The sequence below is a fragment of the Passer domesticus genome, chromosome 19 (genome assembly GCF_036417665.1).
Source record: "Passer domesticus isolate bPasDom1 chromosome 19, bPasDom1.hap1, whole genome shotgun sequence".
NCBI classification, from domain to species: Eukaryota; Metazoa; Chordata; class Aves; order Passeriformes; family Passeridae; genus Passer; species Passer domesticus.
This window is the reverse complement of record NC_087492.1, coordinates 6448269-6467914: the sequence shown is the minus strand read 5'-3', so window position 1 is coordinate 6467914 and position 19646 is coordinate 6448269. Positions and strand designations below refer to the sequence as shown.

At 43.6% G+C, this 19646-nt stretch overlaps 1 protein-coding gene across 13 annotated transcripts in view; it reads left to right on the top strand.

The window, feature by feature from the left end:
• The window catches only part of CUX1 (cut like homeobox 1), a 307940-nt gene that overhangs the window by 130496 nt on the left and 157798 nt on the right, over nt 1–19646 (top strand). For all 13 annotated transcript variants that reach the window (XM_064394621.1, XM_064394622.1, XM_064394617.1 and 10 more), the window contains one exon: nt 12005–12052. In XM_064394621.1, coding sequence (XP_064250691.1) covers nt 12005–12052 — 48 coding nt within the window. The remainder of the gene's footprint in view (nt 1–12004; nt 12053–19646) is intronic.

Below are 19646 nucleotides of genomic sequence, written 5' to 3'. Positions count from 1 at the left end.
CTGTATGACAATCTGGCAAATATTTATGTTTTAGGGACATATTACACACTTCAGTGTGCTGGTTTTCAATGGGAAATGCTCCCAAGCATCAGTTTAAAAAATTGGGCAGAAAAATGAGAGAGAGCAAAGTCCTTGAGGAAACACTGGACAAGTTGTTTATGGGGGGAATGACCTTGGCTGGTCTGGATCCCACAAATGGCCTCTTTATCCCAAAAGTGAACTCCTGGTCAAAAGGAGGGTGCTGAGCAGCCGGGGCTGGGGGAACAGGGAGCAGGAGGGTTCTGCCGAGTGCCAGCAAGGCTGAGGAACAATCCCTGCCCAGCCCTGGGAGCTCATCCAGCAGGGCAGCCGGAAGAACCACCCTAAAATTTCAGATTCCAGGTCTGACACGGCTGGGAAAAATCATCTGGCAGTGCAGGGAGCTGGTTGTGGAGTCACACTCGCAGCTGCAGGAGATTCTGTCTGCACTGCTTTCCCCACGTCTGCCCTAAGGAAAATCCTCTGGTGGCACGCAGCTGAGTGATACCTGCTCTCTGCCCAGAGGTGCTAACAGTTGTTTATGCTTCCCCTATCTGATGGTGGCACCGAAATGTTTCCTTGTTCTCGTACAAACTTCGGGGAGCAGCGTCAAAAGGAATCTTGTCTGTTTTGATGGATCGCTGGCATGGGTGAATATCTCAGTCCTCAGGTCTGACAGACCATCGAATGCTGCACAAGCCATTCCAAAATCAATTTTAAAAATGTGCAATTACATCTTTTTAGAAGTGGATGATCAGGATCCAATAAATAGAAGTTATAAAATCAGATAAGTTGCTTGATTAATCAATACCAGTTCAGAGATTCTATGATGTCACTTGCCCAGTTTTACCTTTTTTTGCCCCCCTCATGGTGCTCCTCAGTGTCTGTCCTGACCTGGCTGAGAGGGAGCTCTGTGGCTCAGAAATGTCAGCATCTGCAAGGCTGCAGTCAGGTGGGAAAACCTGATACGCTTTGGGTTTTAGGAGTGCTTATTCAAACACTGCATTTCCAGACACGGCGTGCCTTCAGGAATTTAAAATAACTTGTTGGAACTGCACGGTGTTAATAAGCAGCTGGGTAAGATACAATCTCCTTGAACAGTAGCTTTTTCTTTCACTATTTTGTCTGCATTTCCTAAGAGTGTTTCAGCAGACGGAGCATGACCGTGCTTATATTTTGTGTTGGCAGCTCTCAGCCCTCTGTGACTCTGCCCCACTGTTCAGAGCAACTTTCATCATCTGCTGAGGTTTCACCAGGGCCATTATTTGTAGAAATACAAATCCTCTTGCCCAGGAAGAGACTGGCTTTGGATATTTGCTTATTTAAAAGTGGTTTTTGCATCCAAATCTCAGTGTTTGCTTCCAGTCTTTCAAGTTTGCTCACCCTGTTTCACTCCTGGCTTTGAGGAGCTCCTGCCTTGAGCCCTCAGTGGTCCTGGATGCCCATTTGGAGGCGTGTTAGGAATATTTAGCTTAAAGAAGGTGCTTGAACTTGGTGTACCCTTTGCTTTGGATGCAGCTAAAAGCCTTCAGTATTGTATCACATGCTGGCTTTGATGTGTACACTTCAGCATCTTGTAAAAATGATCAGATGTATAAAAGATGGTGATAGGGAGAAGTTTATTGAGTATTTCTCTGGATAAAGGGTGTTGCAGGCATTTCTGGAATTCCTTTGTAAGTCCCTCTGTACATCAGCCGGGCAGTTTTGACTTTTTTTTTTTTTTTTTAAGTGTGGATTTTGCCTCTATTGTCAGTTGGTGCTTGACTTCTCATGGCACTTGGGGTTACTTGGTATTTCAGGTAATAAGTGATGGAAAACATCTGCTGTTGGGTGAGGTGCACCTTCAATGACAGCAGGATAGTGTGAATGAGAACATGAGCTCCACAGCATCACAGTCTGGGTCACTCCTCACAGAAATGTATTGCTGAGAGGCAAGAGGCACTGGCAAAAGTAAATTTTTACTTAAGTGTATCTTTTTACTGCCTTGAAATGAGTGGGAAAACGCTTTTGAGAAAAGCAGTTGTCAGTTTATGTCTAATTTAGCAGTGCTGCAGCTGAGGGAAGTTTGCCACAAAGCCAGGAGTAAGGTAAAAAGTTTGAAGCTTAGGTTAAAACGATGGCAGATAACTTGATCTGTAGTTGCCATATATAGTCATGCAAGAAAAAGTCTGTAAGAATCCTCCAGACGTTTATGGACTTCTCTGATTCATCTGTCAGAGCCAAACAGCTCCAGCCAAGAGATAGGGAATTCGTTAAACTGCATTAAGTTCCTAAATTGCTGTAGCCCAAAGGAGCAATTCTTCCTTTTATAGGGGGAAGAGTAGGAGGGAGTAGGCAGGGAGGATGGTACATTATGAAGTCTCTTCTTTTGGTAAGAGTTTCAAGAGATGAGTAACATTCTAGAGCTCTTTAAAAAAACAAAACAAAACACAAAGCACAGACAAAAAACTTTAATTAATTTCCGTTGCTCTCATCAAAAGCTGGCTGTCTAAATTTAGCCATTTCCTATAGACACTCAGCTTATGCTGGCAACAGTCAAACTGTTTGTCCTCAAGTGCAATTTGTCACCTCCCCCTTCTAAGTTGGTAGAAGATAAGCCTGTATTAATTCTGCTGATTTATTGTGATCCAAGTGTGCCTCATTTTAATCTGCCATCGAGCTGATTGTGCCTCAGCCGCGCCGGGAACGGGAACCGCTCGCTCCCCTCCTCATCTCCCATCCTCTGGGCTCCTTCTCCTGCTCTTTTCATCTCCTTTCTCTCCCCACCCCCTCTGAGCACTGGAGCAGTTCACAGTTCAACACGTGAATTTGGGAATTAATCCCAGCTGAGAGTATATATTACAGCTGTGAGGGGATGCTGCTGCTCAAAAGCGCTTTATGTGGGTTTTTTATTTCTGAAGTTCAACTAACAAACAGTAAATGTATTGAGTAAGTCTGTAGTGAGCTCTTGCTTTCTTTCATCTGGATGATTCATTTCTATCTACTGTGTGCTCCCAAAGCATGTGCATTATGGGCCTGAGCCTGTTTCCATAGGAATTTTGCCAGGAAGTGTAAAGGCAGCAAAAGTTTGTTTTCTCCGAATTGCTTCACTCACTGAAGCAACATGAAAAGCTCTGTGCTGTGTTTTTTTATTTAGGTCAGCAGGATGACAGATTAATTTCAAGGTGTTTTTACCAGGTATGCTAAATTAGATGTAGTAAAACCTTTGGGTCTGTATCCTGATGTTTTTGAGGTTGTCAATTTTTTTTTATTTCCCTTTGAATTTCTCATCTTTGTTGGGATCTGAAGTTATCATGTTAGCTGCATTGAACCCACAGCCAGTCACTCCCTGCAGGGAAAAAGTCACAAAGAACCTAAAGACAGCAGGGATGATGGTCATGAGAGTTTTAGCAAATATAGGACATGTATTTGCAGGACAGCAGGCTTTTTACTCAAGTCCTCATGAAAGAACTTGTTTCCTGTAGGAGCAACTGGCTTTTGAATAAAACTGGATGGTCAGGATCAAGATTAAGAAGAAAATCTTATAAAAAGATTAGTAGAGGATTGCATAGTATTGGATTTTCTTGCATTGAAATCAAAGCAAAAGGCTGAGTGTAATGATAGAAATCAGTAAATACACCTGTGTTCTTACATGCAGGTATGTCAGAGTGTGATTAATGCATGGGCTGCTCACAGCTACATTTGTAATCTCTGTGCAAAAGATAAGTAAGGAAAACAATTTTGCAATACCTGATGTCCCAGCAGTGCCTCCTCCCCAGTTCACATCCTGTAAGGATCCCTGAGCTCCTCATTATTATTTTTAAGAATTATTCTTCTTGGAAACTTGACTTCAAAGCAAGACCCTTGCATTCTGGAAATCAATAGCAGGTTTTAAAACACGAATGGTTTTTAGTAATGTCACTTTTCCTAACTGAAGCAGTACATTGGGATTCATGATTTCTGAATAGTTCTGCCCATCTTTCCCTTGAGACTGAGGAGAAATCCCAGTCCCAGGAGCCCAGTGCTGCCAGCCAGCTCCAGCTCCTGACCCATCATCCCAGAGGGCTGGAGTAGGGATGGTTCCAGCCCTGCTTGTGGGGAGGGAATATGGAAAATTACAGCTGCAATTATGGTTTCACATTAAATATTCTTCTGTCTAAATCTACCATGTGGAGCATTAGGCTGTGTTTGAACTGGTGTTGTTAATTGGACCACAGCACTTAGGTGCCTCTTCTGCAGTCATGGCCCCTGTCATTAGCCTCTCATTAGACACGTTAATTTTTTAGGGCTCATAATAACTACCTTTTTTCAGAAGTTCCCCATTTTACACTGAAGAGAAACCTCTGATCTGCAGGCTGTAATTCGGGATTAATTCTGTAACCAGGGGAGCGTTAGGAATACTTTATAGACTTTCAGAGTGGGAAATACAGTGGATGGAGGATGAAATCCTGCAGGATGTGATTTGGGAGGAGTGTTCAGGATCTTTTTCACTGGAAAACACAAATCACAGGGGCACAGAACTTGTGGAACAACATGGAATTTATGGAGGGGCAGAGCAGTTGTGGTTAAAATTTGACAGATGTAGGTGAGGCTGGTTTTGAGGATGTAAAACTATATTGGGATGGACAACTATGCATCTGTTTGTTTCCCATTTTTTGGACAGATGGGCTCATCTGATAACATCTGCAGGTACTTAATAAAGCTCTAATTATCTTTGCTCTGTGTAGGGATCCTGGCCTAAGCTAGGAATGGCAGTTCCTGGATTTCACTGCCACGTGGTTGTCCTGCTGGCAAGAACAGTGCACCTCAGAGGTTCTGAAATATTTATTTAGTGTATCAGATGGGTTTTCATTACATAAATAAGGAGTTCTGCTGATCTGGGATGATGCAGACATGGTTTTTCCCATGACAAGGGTCTGTCATGGCATGTTTGGTGTCACCTCAAGCCTTCAGCATTGGGTTTAACAAGAGAGCAGGAGGGACAATCTCCATGGAGCCACTGTCCAGTGGGAAGCTTCTTAAATTACTGTTTGTTAAAAGTGGTGCTTGATTTTCTGTGTGAACTGGTGAACTGTTATACAAGTCATCCTTTCCTTTTTTTCTCTTCTGGAATTTTAGTGACCAGGCTTTCATTTCATTAGAATTACCTCCTTCCAAAGCTCCACCTGAACCATTTTTGTTTGAAGGTTTTTTTTTGTTTCCTTGCAACTCTATTTTTTAAAGTTCTGCATAGTTCCTGTTCAGTGTCTTTCCTAGCCACTGTTAACTCACTGGTTTATAAATTACACCAGGGTTGTCACATAATGCTGAAAAGCTTAGTTCACCATATTAATTTGTAAAGTTAGTTAAAAAATCTTTATTCTGCACAGTGTATGTGTGTATATATACACACACTTCCACACATATATATGGTGCAACAGTTCCTCTCTGGCAGGGTGGCTTTTTAAACAGTTGTGAAGGTCCCCAGGCTGTTTGGATGTGGCTGCACAGGCCCAGAGTAAACCTGTGAGCTTTTTGTTTATTTGAACTTGGAAGAAACCATAAGAGGATTCCATTAAGACTCAGGCAAATTCCATTGAAAGCAAAGTCCCAGCACAGCGAGGAGGCTCCTTCCCAGATGCTCCATTTTCCCCAGCTTGGGAAGAGCACACTTTGCACCTTGCCACTGCAAGGGGTCACAGGACCAGCCCCAAAATTCTCTCTCTTGACCCCTCTCCCCATGGCTGAGTAGGACCCACCAGGGAATTTCCACAAAGAAACTCCTGGAACTTCTCCGTGGGGTCTGCTGTCCCTTCCCTTGGGATTGTCACGTGGCTGCAAGTCCTGCAAAATTGTCTGAAGTGGTCAAACAGCAAAAAAATCTGTCTCTTTTCAAGGAACCTCTCTCAGTGTTTATTCTGCAGGCCCTGCTTTGTAACCTCTCTGAATTACAGTGCCCAGGGTTTGCTCCATGTTCCACTCAAAGCTGAAGTCTGTGCTCACTAAATCAGCCCTTCACAAATGGAATATTTTTTCACTTCTTGCTGGGTGGGTCCATACACTGAAAAATAGGTCAAGAACAGTAATCTAAATCTACTGCTAATAAATAATTAAAGCTAATGGAATTTGCACAAGATCTGTGAGCTTGAAATATTTCCGAAAGTACTGTGGTGTACGTTTTGCTACTGTAAATCAAGATTTTTTATTTATCATTGTGCTAGGTTGAAACATATCTATAAATGTGACTTAAAAAGGGTGGTTTTTTGTACAGAGAAAACACTGGCATGTTAGTGTCTTGAAATAACTAAAAATATCACAGAAGATTGATATGATTGTGATTCATTCTTTAATGATCGGATTTCAAGTAAATACTTCAGCAGCCTTAAGCAATAAGAGGTTTTATATCTCATTAAATCAAAGTGTAAATTGAGCAACAAATTGTTTACTCATATGATTTACTTTGCCTTATATTTTAGGCATTAAGTAAGTCATCTAAGCTACTGTATAATACCTGTTTGAACAACTAGCTGGGATTTCAGTTTCATCTCTTTTAGATTAAAGCAAAGTCGAACTTGCTGGAACTAATTAAATATAAAGACTTAAATGTTTCCTTTAGTACACTCCCAATCACATGTGCCCAGGATTTCTGGTGGGAAAAAAAAAAAATTGGAATACTCTGGATTTTTTCCAAATACAAAGAAATAATATTTAAACCTGGTATTTTGCAGTGGTGGGTGTCTGAGCAATCCCGACCCCTTCACCCATTTCCCCACAGCAGGGCGAAGCATCTGTGCTTGCTGCCTCTCTCTAATTAACCAGCAGAACTGCTTACTCCTAATTATAGTTAACTTGCTGATTTGTGTGTTTCATGGTGACAAGTTGTGTCCTTGAAGTACACAACAATCAAACACACCTCAGAAGTTGATGCCAGCGTTCTTCCCAAATCCTTCGTGCTTGGCTGCCTCTCGCCTCTCCCCCTTTCAGCTGCGTTTATGGGAAGCTCAGCAACATTCTGGAGATAATAGTGGGGTGGATGGAGTGTGCAGAGCCCTGGCTGTGAGGGCACGTGGATAAACATCCTCCCAACCCCTAGGAACAGACATCCACCCTGCCAGCACGCTGCCTCAGGGGAGAGGGGCATAAACCTGGCACACAGTTTGTGACAGCAGAGCTCCCCTTCAGCTGTGCTCTTTCTTATCACGGAGTCATGGAGTGGTTTGGGGTGGAAGGGACCTGAAATCTCATCTCATTCCACCCCTGCCATGGGTAGGGACACCTTCCACTAGCCCAGGTTGCTGCAAGCTCCATCCAGCCTGGCCTTGAACATGCCCAGGGATGGGAAGTGTTTGGTGTTGATGGAATTACAAACACCCCCTGCCCAGCCAGTACACCCTGCGGGCTGTCTGGAGGTTATCCTGTGTTGGTTTTTTTCTTTTTATTTCTTTTTTTAAGTTCATACAAGAAAGAATCTGGGGTCAGGCTGTCCAGCCCCTGCCAGTTCATTGCACAGGGCAGTTCAGTGCTTTATTCCACGTGGGCAGACAGGGAAGGGGACACGGGAGGGGAAGGGGAATCCACAGCATCTCCCATGATGAGGCTGCTCCAGAATGGTTGTGACAGCTGAACTGGTGATGTCACCCACGGGCTGCTTCTCATTAGCATCCCTGTGCCAGACACAGGGACATTCCCCAGCCCCCGCGTGGCTCCAGCAGACAAAATACAGAACAATTGGTGGGAAATGTGGCGGGGCAGCCCCAGGCTGGAATGTTCACCCAGGGTTTGGGTTGGGTTTTACAGGAGCACAGTGCTGGTGCAGATGATGAAGGTGTGTGGGTCAAGCTCAGCTCTGCTGGGCCAATTTATCAAACTGGGGTCGGAGGGCTCTTGTTGTGACATTTAGAGATAAGCATTTGGGAGGGAAATGAGATGGAGCAGCCTGTGAGGAGATCAGAGGGTGCTTGTGTAGCTTCAGACCCCAAGTAAATTACAAATACAGCATTGGCAGCCTGGCCATTGCTATGTCCTTTGTACTGTACACAGGGTATTAAGATCTAGATAAATAATGTAGTTTAGTTGTCACAAAGACATTTGTTGCCCAGGATTTTAACACAGATTTATTCTTGGTTTATTTTCCGTGGAGTTATTTTTAATGAGAATGGAAAAAGAGTTAAAAATTATGTGGATTCAGATTTCATTGTTTAGCTACTTGATCAAAATATAAACTCATTGTTTTTACTCTTGTAAAGAGGAAATGCTATATTAGCTTTCAGCCATCAGACTTGATTCAGATAATGATACAGCATCCTCATTCATGGGCTCTTCATCAGATACTGGGTTTGTCTGTGATAGAGCCCTTTTCAGAAAACTGCTCTACCCCTGATAAATCATCCAGAGAGAAAGGATGCATGTGTTTAGATGGCACAGAAAAATAGGCTAATAATGGGATTGTATTCCTATACTCAAATATTCCAGTGTGTTTGTGTTGATAAATTACAATTTGTTGTAATGTTCAGTTGCATGGACCCTTTTCAGCTGTTCTGCTTGGCTGCAGTGTTTTGGTAGCTCTGTGAGGGCTGGAGCCTGGATGCTTTTCCTGTTTTGATCACAGCCCAGGCAGTAAAGGCCACCACACTTTAAACAGATAATAAATCACCCAGTGTCCTTGCTAACCAACACTGCAGATTCCCCTGGGTCTGAACTGAACGTCCTTCTTCCTGTTCAATTTAGTGTAAAGAAGGTAAAATTCTGTTTGAAGTTCAGTGTAATATTTTGAGACAAAGTCTGATGAGAAATTTTTCCAAACTGCCAAAAATAAATCTCCCCAGCAGAGCTGTGACTCGAGGCATATGTATTCTTGACTTCTGTCTGTTTATTTTTATTTCCCTTTGGTTGTGAGCTGTCTCAAGTTTTGATGTTGTTTCGCTGAGGAAGGAATTATAAAAGTACCCTATAAACTCTTTCCTATAAACTCTTTCCAAGGGCAAGGCAGGAAAAGAGGGGAGAAAAGAAAAACTGATGTGAAAAAGGTGTTTATGCCTTTTGCTGTGCTGTGTGCCATTTATCCACTCACCTGCACGGAGCCTTTGGCTGAGTTTAAAGCACTGGATCACATTCCTGCAGTTCCCTTTCCTGGCCTGTTTGCTCTGGGAAGGGAATGGCAGTGAGATGCTCTGTCTCAATTGTTCAGCTGCAACAGATTTCGGGTTATTGTGAAGATTTCAAGTTGTCAGAGCATTTCCCCCATTCAGGTGTGTGCTCTGATGTGTCCTGTGATTGCCCCAGATGGATTGCAGTGGCGTAAAGCACTGCTTGCCAATGGAGCTGAACCACCCTGAGCTGCCTTCTCCTCTATCAGGAAATATTTCAAAAGCAGTTTTACCCCCACCACAAGCTGCTGTCTGAATCAAGCACGTTTTCCCATGATGGCATGAATTTTGCTTGGTAACGTTCTCATTGCTGGGATTAGTGTTTAGCACCCTGAATTTGTTAAATGAATGCACTTGAAAGGTTTTCTCCCTTTTTGTTTCTGTTTTTATGGCTTTGGGATGCTCCTTCTATTCCTCTCCACCCCTCCTTCTCTCCCTCTCTGCTGCTACAAACAGCCAACAACAACATCCTTCATTATTCAAGATGAATATGAAGGTGAAGTCCTGACATAGTTTATATCCTGAAATAAAAAGTGCTGCAGATCCTGTCTTTCAGAAGTCAGGATGTGCCAGAGGAGGCAGTTAAATAGCAGGATCTTGGCTAGAGCTTGCCATGGACACAGGAGCAAGGATGACATTCTGCTGCCTCTGGATCTGGGGTTACATCTCCTGTATTTCTGCCTTCACTTCTGACACCACTCTTCTGGCTGGTGCCAAACAAGTCAGTAAATTCAGAGGCAATATCAGGGACAAAAGCCCTAAACCCAGTGATTTTCGACCAGCTGAGATTTTTATTTCAAAAAAAAGTTGCTTTGCTTGGATGACATAATTTTTCCTGATTTTATAAAGAGTGCCAGTATCCGGGCTGTAAATCTAATTCTGTTTGTAATTTCACTGGGCACTAAAACTGCCTCTGCCAGGCTTTGGCCTTGAATGTGGGCATTTATTTTGCCATCAGTGGTTATTGTTACTTTTTTCAATGTCATCATCATCAGGTTACAAAGAAAACATGTTCTAAAAGGTGCACAGCCCTCAGGTCTCCCTGAGCAGGGAGGGAGTGGGGACAAGCTGCTCAACCTGCCAGTTTGCTTTGGTAAAGTGTGATTTGTAGATGTTTGTGATCCACAAGGACAGTGTCCAACCTTTTTGTGTCCCAAAACAGGCAGCAGGATTTATCAGGAAACATTTGGGTGACTGGGCTTGGCCTAAGAACAGAAGCACAGTTTGGTTCAGTCCGAGGAGGCAGCTCAGAAAGCTGCAATATTATCCTTGACTTGATGGGGATTAAGCTGTATTTTAGTGCAATAACCATGTCACAAGTGAAATTTGACTGATCATTTGTCTTTGATAGCTTCATTTGCCTTGGGCCCCCTAAGCCATTTCTCAGGGAGTGGGAGAACTCCTGATACTCCAACTCTCTGCATGACTTGTCATTTAAATGACAAAAATCACTTCTCTCAAAAGCCTACTTTTCCTTCAGGAAAATCAGATTAAACCCAGGGCTGAGAGTGTTTTGGTGAGTGGTTTAACATCCAATATGTTACATGACTGTAGATGTATAAGTAAATGTGTTGGAAAAGGGAATTTCCCAACTTTTTAAGGTCACCTTCTTTTCCAAAATGCTTGAGGCCTCAACAGACCCTTTTCTATATAGAGAAAATGCTTCAAATATGTCTTTGTGACCCCCTGCATGAGGTTCAGGCAGCTCAGGGACTGTGTGCAGGTAGGAAGATTTCGTGGTGACTGTTCCAGTTGTGGGCAGTATTCCCAGAGCATCGTAGGACTCAGCATTGGAGGGGTTGTCCAGAGTCTGACCAAATCTCACCTGGCCTTAAAAATGGGTCTTGAGCACTCATTTAGCACTAGTTCTGCTCAGCTGAGCCTTGGAAATCTCCAGCAATGGGAAATGCACCCTTTCCCTGCAGCAACATCAGGTGATGCAGCTTCAGGTTATTGTTTTAATCCTCTTCCATATTCATTTCCAGGTGGAAGTGCACTCTGAAGTGGCTGCTTGTGCCTTCTCAGTGCAAAAGCAGGAGTGCAGCATCTTGGCTGTGCATGACTAATAGTGTCCTCTGCAAAGTTACTGGATTTTATTCTTCAGGCACACACAGTATTGTGTGTGTGTTACTGAATTATTGAATTTGTAAGTGAATTAGACCCAAACCAGTTTAGAGGTGAAGCCATAGAAAATTTTATGTACAATAAATATACCTTTTTTGTCCTAAATTATCTCAGTTGCTAAGTAAAAATATGCTACAAACCTTTAGAGTGATTTTGTGGGCAGTATTTTAATGAATTTGGTAGCACTGAGTGTGTTGTAATTTGGAAGAAGAAATTTTGAGTTATACAGAAACTAACAAATAATACTTGTCATCTTCAGTGAGCTCCAGTTCTCTGATGACTAAAACCAGAGCACTCTTGGGAAAATAATAAATAAACCAGAAATTTTTCAAAATGGCAACACTTCTAGTTGAAATGATGGTCCAGAATCATCTTCCTTTAAGCCTGGCTTCCATTTGTGGGAATTTCCTTGGCATAAGTTCAGAGGTGTAGCTGCTGTGGAGGTAGATAGAGACATTTACTGCTAATCTCATTAATGTTTCAGCTGAATTAGGAGACTGAAGGCATTCAGTGCTTAGCCAGCCCCACCACAGTTGGATAATTAATACCATTTGCAGCACATGCAGGTGTATGTCAAACTGGAAATTCAGACCTGCTCAAAGTGAACGCCAGGTATAATTCTATTTTAATCAAATCTCCCACAAAACACGATCAGAATTTAAGTAACACTTGAGAACTGAAAATGACATCAGGAAAAACATGATGCTGACTTGTCCTTTCCAGTGTTTCTGATGCCATATCCTGCTTCTGTCTTCCAGGACCTGCGCAAACAGGTAGCTCCATTACTGAAGAGTTTCCAGGGAGAGGTAAGAGCTGCTTCTGCTTCTTATCATGTTTTCAGTGCTGCTTCACATGAGCCTGTGTGGCCACACATGAGTTCTGTGTGGCCACAGAGCCCTCAAGGCTCAGCCCTTTGCATTAGTGTGTGCAGGGAATGCCAGCACCTGAAGGGAGCCTGAAGATGGAGAGGGAGGTTTTACAAGAGCACAAAGTGACAGGACAAGGGGAATGGCTTCAAACTGACAGAGAGCAGGTTTAGATTGGATATTGGGAAGAAATTCTTTTCTGGAGGGTGGGGAGGCCCTGGCACAGGTCATCCAGACAAGCTGTGGCTGCCTCATCCCTGGGAGTGTTTAAAACCAGGCTGGATGGGGCTCTGAACAACCTGGGATAGAGGCAAGTATCCCTGCCCGTGGCAGTGGTGTGGAACAAGATGATCCTTAAGGTCCCTTCCAACCCAGGTCATTCTGTGATTCTGTGATTCAGGGTTTGTGCTGGGCAATCTAAACTGGTCACATCTCTTGCTCTGAGCCTCCTGTCACCGTGGCAGGGACCCAGGTGGCCCATCCAGCTCCCTGGGCCTCACTGACCCTACAGCTTGAGCTGTTAATGAATGCAGTGTAGTGCCCTCATAAAACACGAGAATACTGCAAATTGTTCTCCCTGCAAAGCTTTTCAGCTGTAAAACATTGTATTCCAGAGGGCTGATGGAAAACCTTGGGCTGGCAGGGGTTTGTGTGAGAGGCTGCAGAGGCTCCAGCTCCCACTTGGGTTTCTCCTCACAGCTCTCACCCAGAACACACGAGCAGAGTGCTCAGGAGTTTAAAAGCCAACTGTTGTTATTCTGAAGGGTTTCTACAGGCAAAGGCAGCTGGGCCAATTAGAGAGTTTTCCATTTTTGCAGTGGCCAGATGGGAGCCGTGGTTCTGCTGCTCAGAAAGCATCAGGGAGGGAGGGTGAAATTACATTTGTCCTTGTAAAGCTCCGTGCCTGCGTGGGGTGCTGGATGGAGGCCTGGGCTCACACTGACACACATTACACAGCTCTGCCCCTCAAGAATTGTGTTCCAGCACTTCCTCAGCCCATGAGTTGTTCACTGACTTTAGATTGTGGCAGTTCCATCAGCACAGGGAAGTTCAGGAGCATGTTTGCAGGGTAGGGATTTGAGTGCACAGCTCCCCTTAGTGAGGCTTGCAATCCTGATCACCTCCACATCCTGCTAAATCTGTGTCCCAACTAGGCAATAATCCCTCATTTAAAAGCAGTGTGGTACTTTTTGTTTTACAACCTGATTTCCTAAGTATTGCTAGAAATAAATAAATAAACAGGATAACTTTGTCCTTGATATATCCAACAGACATTTGTGAGAACAAAGAATGACTTGCGTGAGTCCGTTTGCCAATGGAAATTTACACTTTAAAATTGCTCCGAGTGCATTGCAGTGCTCTTGGAACCTTTTCACTTCAGTTTCAAGCTTGCAATGCACTGACTGAAAAGTGCATGTGTGCTTTCAGCACTGTTCTTTAATGAAGGGAATGTCTGAGGATCAAGTAAAAAGCATAAATTTAAATTTGGCTACAGTGAAGGAGATTCTTCCATTAGATCTTCCCTGGTGGAGACAGCTCCCTGTTACCTTGGCATGGCTCACACACACTCCTCTCCTATAGTTTTGCTTCACTGATATAAAAGTGAAGTTTATTTTGGTATAAATTCAACCTCACCAGAGTAAAATTTGTTGCTGTAATCCCCTGTTACGTAAATGAAGCACAAATACATTAAAAGATTGTGCTGCTGAATCTCTGAGCTGGTGATTCCAGTCTCCCTAATCGAGACAGGGTTTCAGAAACCTAAAAAACCTGAACTAATCATGATTGACTACATAAATGCACCACATTAAACTGTGAATTATGGTATTTGATTATAGATGTAATTACTGTATCTTGTTTTGGAGACAAATCAAAATACCAAGGAGATGAGCCTGTTCTGTTGAGTTATATTTGATTGTTCAGGATATAGATCTGGTTTCTGGTTGTTGTTAAGGCTGACTTTCTAAAACATCAGGAGATATCTGCTCTGGGTATCTCAAAAATAAGTTTTGTTGAGCAAATAGGCTTCTCTCCATTTCAAAACCACAGGAGATGCCTCAATTCCTGTCCCTTGAGAGGCTCAGGGAGCAACACTGCTGGGAACAGACACTGACCTCAGCAGCCCCTGGGACTGCCTGGCAATAATTCATTACCTGTCAGGTGATATTTAATGTCCTGGGAGGAGCTGGCAGAGGGACCTTTTGGTCACACAGTACCTGTGGGATGGGATGTGAGCAGGGAGGAGGAATAGGGCAAGAGGTTCCCCTGCTTTGCTACACAGACATGAGTTTTCAGCCCCAGATTTGTCCCTGGAAGTGTTCAAGGCTGGATGGGGCTCTGAGTAACCTGCTCTAGTGGAAGGTGCACATGGCAAGGGAGCTGGAACAGGATGGGCTTTAAGGTCCCTTCCCACCCAAACCTTTCAATGATTCTATGATTTTGGGTTTGGTTTTTTTTTTAAAGATCAGCAGCAGTAAATAAATAAAACAGAGGTAAGTGGAGAAGTGGTGGGAGTAAATGTTTTTTAGGGCCCCTTCTGCTGGAAGGGAGTGTCCTGGAGCAGGAGTAGGGAATGCTGTAGGAGCAGCCCCCACAGGCATGGTGGGTGGGAATGTGGAACCTTGGGGCACCACCAGCTGCTCACTCAGGACTGAGGAGAAAGGTTCCTGCTTGATGCAGGTTCTCCATTTCCCTGTGGGAGAGTCTCCACCACATTTTTGCCTCTGACTCCTGTCTCCACCCCGCACTGCTGCTGCTGCCTCATCCTGTGCTCAGACTCTGCTCTTAGCCAGCATTAGGTGCTTTTGGCATGGAATAATAAACCAGACTCCACATCAGAAAGGAAATGGTGTTTTAGCAATCCCATTGGGCTGAACTGTCCAGGGGGCTCTGGGCTCTAGGGAGGGCCAGGGGATCAGAGGATGGAGGCAGCTCCCTGATAAGCCCAGGTGTTTAAGCAGCTTTGCATGGATGTTGTGTGTTCCTGCTCCCCACCCCTGCCTTTCCTCAGCTCTCCTTCTGCTGTGAGCCCACGTTCAGCACAAAGTTGGGGTTTTTTCCCCTCTTTTTGCGGGCTTAGTTTCCCACCAGGTGGGTTCAGCTCAGTGCAGGGGAGAGGCCAGGAGAGCAAAGCCAGGGGCAGGAGCAGCACAAATGTGTCAGCTCAGGTTGACTTAAACTGTCCTTGAACTGTGCCTGGGTGAGCCTGACGTGACTTGGAGAGAGGGGAAGTTAAGCTCAGGTATTTATGTCCCCTCCCAAACACGATTTATGGGAGCTGCTGGTAAACCTGGGGCCAGTTGGCTTTTTTAAACAAACCCACAGGTCACTTTAGCCAATTTTTCTCTTCAGTTTAAGCATGGAATGTTGATACTTCCCCCCAGTATTTTCCCTTTATATCATATGAATTTATAAATACCGGACAAAGCAGAACGTTCTGTATTCCTTAGTTATTTATCTCATTCATTCAGACAACAACTGTTCCAGTTATCAAATATTCAGTTTCCATTAGTACTTGGAAATAACTTTTTTTGTATAGATCTCAGTGCGTTAAGTAACTGGATTTTTTATGATAAGAGTTAAAGTAAAAGCACTATGAAATGGAATTTAGCATACTACAAATTTTCAAATGCATTCCTAGTTCAGCATGAGCTCCTATTAATTCATCACTGGAGAATAGTTTTATTATAGTACTTTTTCCTTATTTAGGATCTTAATGGAAATTTAAAGGCAGTTTTCTAATTTAACAGAATGTTGTGTCTGCTTCAGAGCTGATGGTACTGTTCTTTTGAAATCTGTGGGTAACTTTTCTGCCTTCCCTGGAAGATTTAAGGTCTGGGTGGTGTAAATAGGCTATTGTGAGCAAGACAGTTAAAAGTCATTAATTTCAGAAGTGTAAAATTCCTGTCATTTTGATCTTAAATCTCTGTCTTGCTTTTCCTTTTCCTTGCCATTAACTTGAGGATGCAACTTATTAATGGTTTGGTCTCCCTGTGCTGGGCTAAATACAGGACAGAATCAGGAAAGGTTAAAGAGCTTCACCATGCAATCACGACATGATTATTATATATAATTAGCAAGGCATCCCTGCCATCAGCTGTCTGAATAAGTTGTGTTTTGGGTAGGTCACTGTGCTTTACCATGGGTACATCAGTGGATGGATATTTGTACATGAAATCTGGAAAAAAAAAAGGCAGCAAAAGAAGGGATGTTCTTGGGCTATGTTAATTTACAGAACTGAAGTTGTGGTATGGAAGTCTAACGTTGGAATCTGTATTTGTGAAGTCATCAGACAGATATTTTAAGGCTGGGAAAGGATTTCCTGAGGTCATTAGCATTCTTTTCATGTGGCATAAGAGCACTGTCCAACAGTAATGCAGTAATCCCTCATTTGGAGAGCCCTCTAAGGCACAGACTCCAAAACAACGTGCTGGACTTGATGTCTGTGAAAGCCATTTCTCATATTCTTCTCCCAGAGCAAGTACTTTTAAGGGTATTGCCATTCTGATGAGACCACTCTGGCTCCCCACTCAGCTGAATTGCTCTTTAAACTATTAATTTGGTCAGCCAGTAATTTAATAATTTTCCATATGCAGACAACAGAAGCTGAAAATCAGTTTGATGTGCTGGAACTACTAATCATGTCTTTGAAGGAGTACTCTAATAATGTGTGTGCCTAAACCACTTCAGACCTACGTTCCTTCTGCATTTTGAGAGACTATTCCTGAGCTGATACTCATATTTTTTCTATTTTACCCCCTTTAATTTCCTTATGTTAAATTTCCAAACCTAATTAATACAATTTCTTTCCTGTACATTCACTCCATGATGGCTCAATTAGAGCAGCAGTAGAACTGTGGTTCAATATTCAGGCCAACTTCATAATTGAAAACACATTTTCTTCTCAAAAGCTGCAGCTGGTTTGGTTCTGCTCATGCAGAAAAGGATATAACCTTGCATAACATAGGAAATGAACGGTTGAGAGAGAAGCCAAATTCAATTTCAGTCAGATATTTTGAGGATAAGTCCATGATCTATGGAAGCAAGGGAATGAAAAGTGTGTGTATGTGGAAAGCAGCGTGTTCAGCACTCTATTAATCACGGCCAGCCTGGGTGCTGTTGTGTGCCTTGCGTTAGCACTGATGCTCGTAGGGAGGCTGGAGAGCAGCCAAGCACTCCAGAAGTTAACCTCTTAAAGACCCTGAGCTGCTTTCTGTTGAATAAATGTAATTTTGTGGTCAGAAATAAATGCTTGTGATGTAGCAGGAGCTTTGAAAACAACAGCGTGGCAAAGCTATTACAAATTGCTCTGTGTTGGGGAAGTCAACAGCATACATCAAAATCCAGTGCTCGTATTTGGGCCCAGAGCCTCCCTGCTTTCCCATGGAGGTCTCATCAAAACCCTCTATTTACCAAAAGTGAATGTTTTTGGCAGTTAATTCTCCTTTAAAGTCCACTTTTCATCTCAGTTCCGTTCCCCGTGACCTGCTCTTGGGGTAACGGCAGCTCCACAGTGCTTTCATTTCTTTGTTTACAGAAGTGTGTAAATGATTATTTATTTATTTTTGGCTGGCTTGATTGCAGTTTAAACAACATCTTTCCTGAGGAAGGTGATTTAAATATACTCCAGCATCTCAGGGGCAGATGAGCTCTCCCTGCTGAGCACATGGGGTGGCTGCTGCAGAGCCAAAAGCATCCCCGAGAGGAGACACTGACCTGCAGGGGAGGGACAGAACTGCAGAGACTCTCAAATACAGAGCCTTTCCTAATATATCAGTAATATCCTTTTCCTTTATATCAATATTATATCAATAATCCCCTTTTCCTTCCTGGGACAGCTCTCAGCTGTGGGGGTAACAGGCAGAGTCCCAAACCTTACACATCCCACCAGAGGCAGCGACAGGCACTGTGCACCTTCCCCGAAGCTCTTGCAGGTTCCTCTCCAACTTGCAGGCAAGTTGTACCAAGACAGCAGAGACTACCAGGCTAACTTTGGGGAGGATCAGCCCAAATCCTCTTATTTTTACATAATTGACAAAGTGCTGAAATTCCTGTTGGCAGCTGGTGGGCTGCCTGTGCCGCTGCCACGCGCTCGGGGGCAACGGGAGCAGTGGTGGGAAATTCAGTTTATTCAGGATTCCGACAGGCAGCACTGGTGCAGCTCACAGGGTCAGGAGTGTCTTCTCATCCTCAGGAGAAAAAAAAGAGAGCTTGAAGTGTGCTGGAAGGAATGGGGATGGGAGGGCTGGGCTGGGTGAGGTATTCTGCTGAGTCCCTGTTTCTCCAAGTACAGAATTATCTCTGTATTTATTACAGAATTACCTCTGTTTATTACAGTTACTGTGAGGCCCTATACAAGCTGGTGTCTTCTGGTCTTGCTTTGTCAGAAAAGAGAAGCAAGAGGGTGAGCTCAGTACAAAACACCAGGAAAAGTGTGCATCTTGGTATTTATTGCACAAAGGTGGTTAATGAACTCCTTCTTGCACAGATTCCTCTGACCTAATTTTTTTAAAATAACTAAACAGAAGTTTGGATCATCCATGAGGGAGAGGAGTGATTGGGGGTTCCAGGTCATTGCTCAGAGCCTGGAGGAGAGGTGCATGGGCAGGTGAGGGCACCCACTCACCCTACACAAAGCTCCTGCTGCTGGGGAGCTGGGGGTGATGTGGGGTAGCCCAGGCTGCTGTCCTGCCTTCCTCCCCTTCCTCCCTGCCCCATTTCCCAAACATGGCTGGGCTGGCATGGCCAGAGTTGTTCTCCATCCTCGTGCTCTCACAGAACCTTGAGGATCAGAACTGGCAAGCTCTGACATCTTCTCTGGTGACAGAATAAATGATTCGCTGATTTATTCACTGGAAAGATCTTCCTTCAGTTTTGGGGGAAGGATGTGTCCCCTGTTCAAATGTCACCTCTTTGTTTTACCTTTTTGGCATTAAGAAAATTCACCACTGACCTGTGCTGACTTGAGGAGAGAGGCTGGGATGCAAAATGTAGATTTAAAAAAGTAAATAATTATTCATTGTACAGCCAAATTGGGACACCCCAATTCTGGTTTCACACAAGATTGTTACACCCCTTAAAATTCAGGTACAACACAATTTGACTAATTACTAACACCCACACTTACTAATTGGAGTAAAATATTGCAAATCAACCCTATTTTCACAGAAATAGGATCCAGGCATCCCTGGAGTCAGTCTTGCTGGAGTTACTGGTTTGTGACACCAGAAAACACTGTGAGGGTTTGAATAAAGTGTCAGAGGGGCTGGGATGTTGGCATTAGCTTGGTGTTCAGGAGTATCTTTTATCCTTCCATGAGCAAAGTCCTTATTTCCAGGACCAGGCTGTCCTTTGATTTGCTTTACTTGAGCATGAAAAAACACCAAAGCCTCCAGGAAAATTGTAACATGTCATTACATCAGAGTGTATAAAATGAACTAATATAGACATGAGCAAAGTTAATCCACTTTCATACTGTGAAGATCGATTGATAAAAGAGATTTTTGGTAACATTTGGCACTCTGAGCCCCCTTGT